This window comes from Pteropus vampyrus, unplaced genomic scaffold (assembly GCF_000151845.1).
Source record: "Pteropus vampyrus isolate Shadow unplaced genomic scaffold, Pvam_2.0 Scaffold134, whole genome shotgun sequence".
Taxonomy (NCBI): Eukaryota; Metazoa; Chordata; class Mammalia; order Chiroptera; family Pteropodidae; genus Pteropus; species Pteropus vampyrus.
The window spans coordinates 3,821,134-3,823,363 of NW_011888915.1; the positions used below are offsets into that span (position 1 = coordinate 3,821,134).

General features: G+C 40.4%; 1 protein-coding gene across 1 annotated transcript in view; it reads right to left on the reverse strand.

Annotated features, from left to right (window-relative positions):
* PLAC8L1 (PLAC8 like 1) overlaps positions 1–701 on the reverse strand; it is a 16,993-nt gene extending 16,292 nt beyond the window's left edge. Inside the window, exon 1 of the mRNA XM_011367476.2 lies at positions 270–701. Coding sequence (XP_011365778.1) covers positions 270–391 — 122 coding nt within the window. The 5' untranslated portion in view covers positions 392–701. The remainder of the gene's footprint in view (positions 1–269) is intronic.
* Positions 702–2,230: the final 1,529 nt, after the last annotated feature.

The following is a 2,230-nucleotide window of genomic DNA, read 5'->3' on the forward strand; positions in this document are numbered from 1 at the left end:
CCATCGGAAATAGTTTCACTTGGTCAGGGTTCAACATTTTAAGAATAAAGAGACATCTTTTCACCCAAGCCAGCCCTTCTCTTTTCAGAAGGCCAGAAGGAACTAATCAGTTGCCCCCTTTTCAAGTGCACATGGCAGATGATTGCAACTACTTTCTCCCCAAGCCCATCTTTCTTTTCCTTGGCCCCTTATAAGAAGAGATCGATCCAATAGTCCGACCAAAGAGCCAAAGCTGGGGGTGAGGAGTGAAAATTCACCCTACTCCTTACCTCAAGCTGGAAATAAGATGTTCATCTTCAGATGATATGAGTGAAAGCAACAGAGGAGAGTGTATATTGAGTAAGGAAACATCCTCAGGAAACCTAGAGAAGTAATTTCCAAACCAACTCATGACAGGTATTTTCTTGTCATTCAGGCCTTCCTTTTCCCTTTGACGATAAGCTGACTGATTCTAAACTTAGGTTCAACCCAAAGTGAAAAGGCACTTACTTCTAAAGAATGTTGCCTTGATATTCTGGAACCTGACATCACAGCAGTGTAACTGACAGACAACTTATTCCCCGTGTGCATGTCCGTCTTACTCATCTGAAGGGAGATATAGTCTAAGTTTAAAAGCAAAGCTTATCTTTGGTGGAAAATCCCTTTCCTTTGAGAGATACTTCTAATAAACATTTATCTAGCTAAGTGTCATTTAACCTTTCCTTAAAAGACTCAGCCTACGGATTTCTGCCATGTAGTGGAGGTGAGAAGCAGCAGGGGCCTCTCAGCATCCCCTGGACTCCTGGTCCAATTCAGCAAGAAGAGCCCCGTGACTAACCTGAAAGCAAGGACAGGGGTAAGTTTCAGCCCAGATATCCATCTCCTAAAGTTTGAGCTCTGCTAAGTTGTCCCAAGCCTTTAATAAGGCTTTTGAGAACTTACAGAAATCTCCTACTCTTGCAGGGACTTCACTGATCATGCTAGGAAAAGTGGTGCTGCTGCTTCCTACCCAGCCCAAACGGAGCCTGGTGAACAACTCAGGGCTAGGCCGGCGATTGCCTCCCCACCACTCTGAATCTTCAGGGTCTTAGAAGCCCCTGAGATATGCCTCTAGGACATGCATTTTGGATGTGTGGATCCCAGAAACACTGGGAAAATGTCCTTTGAGAAACACACACACACACACACACACACAAACACACACACACACTGAGGGGAGGGGTCTGCAATCATAATTCAATATTAAAAAGACGACAGGAGGAAATTGCCAACTATACTACGTAGTCTTCTCATCAGACCCATAGAGCATGAATGGTTACGGTTCTGTACTTCAAAGCATTTTCTTGAGCAGGGTTGTTAGCAAAAGCCTACATAATACTTCTCACAAGGTTCTTCAGATACAGCTTTGTAATTGCCTTCGCTCGCTGGGTCTGGGCAACTCTCACCATCTTCCTCATGGGAAGACCGCGTCCTTGGATGGCCCTGTTCCTTGGCTTACCGCTCTATTCCACGTGCTTAACGCTGTGTTTGAAACACAATAAGCGCTGAATGTGGTGAATGAATGTGCTACAAGTGAAAATTCAACTTTATAAGAATAACAAAAATTAAGAGGTGATTACTTGCTTTGCAAAAAAAGATTTACAATAAGATCCTTTGAAGAGCTGAACAACCATTGTACATGTAAGCTGATTCCACATTTTAAATTTTCATTACCCAACTTTTCTAATCAAACATCTATTGTATGAAGTGACTAAACCACACGGCACACAGCTCCCTCACCTAAAAATTCAATGAAAACGAGAAAGAATAAAAAAGAACGTTCTTCTTTTAAAAGGAATGACCACTATTTATGAAAAAGAAAAGATAGCATTAGAAAAATCACTATTTTGCATAGTCCCCAACATAATTTATTCAGGAAAGGATCTTCCAGGGACACTAAAACCATAAGGAAAAAATTGAGAACAGGACATTCCTAAGGTACCAAAACATCAGTCCACAGATTTCTAGCTACAAAAGAAATAACGTATCTTAACTCTGGAGAGTTCTGGAAATACTCAAAAATGTACCTTTACAACAGATAGTTCTGAGTTTTTGGTTTTTTTTTTTTAATATCTTTACAACAAAAACACTGAAAATAGTTTAAAATACATTATCTTTATAATGGAAAGTTCTGGAAGTGACCAAAATCTCTCTAAAATGGAGTTTTTAGAAATTATCAAATTAGTGTCACTAAGAATGGGACAAACTGACA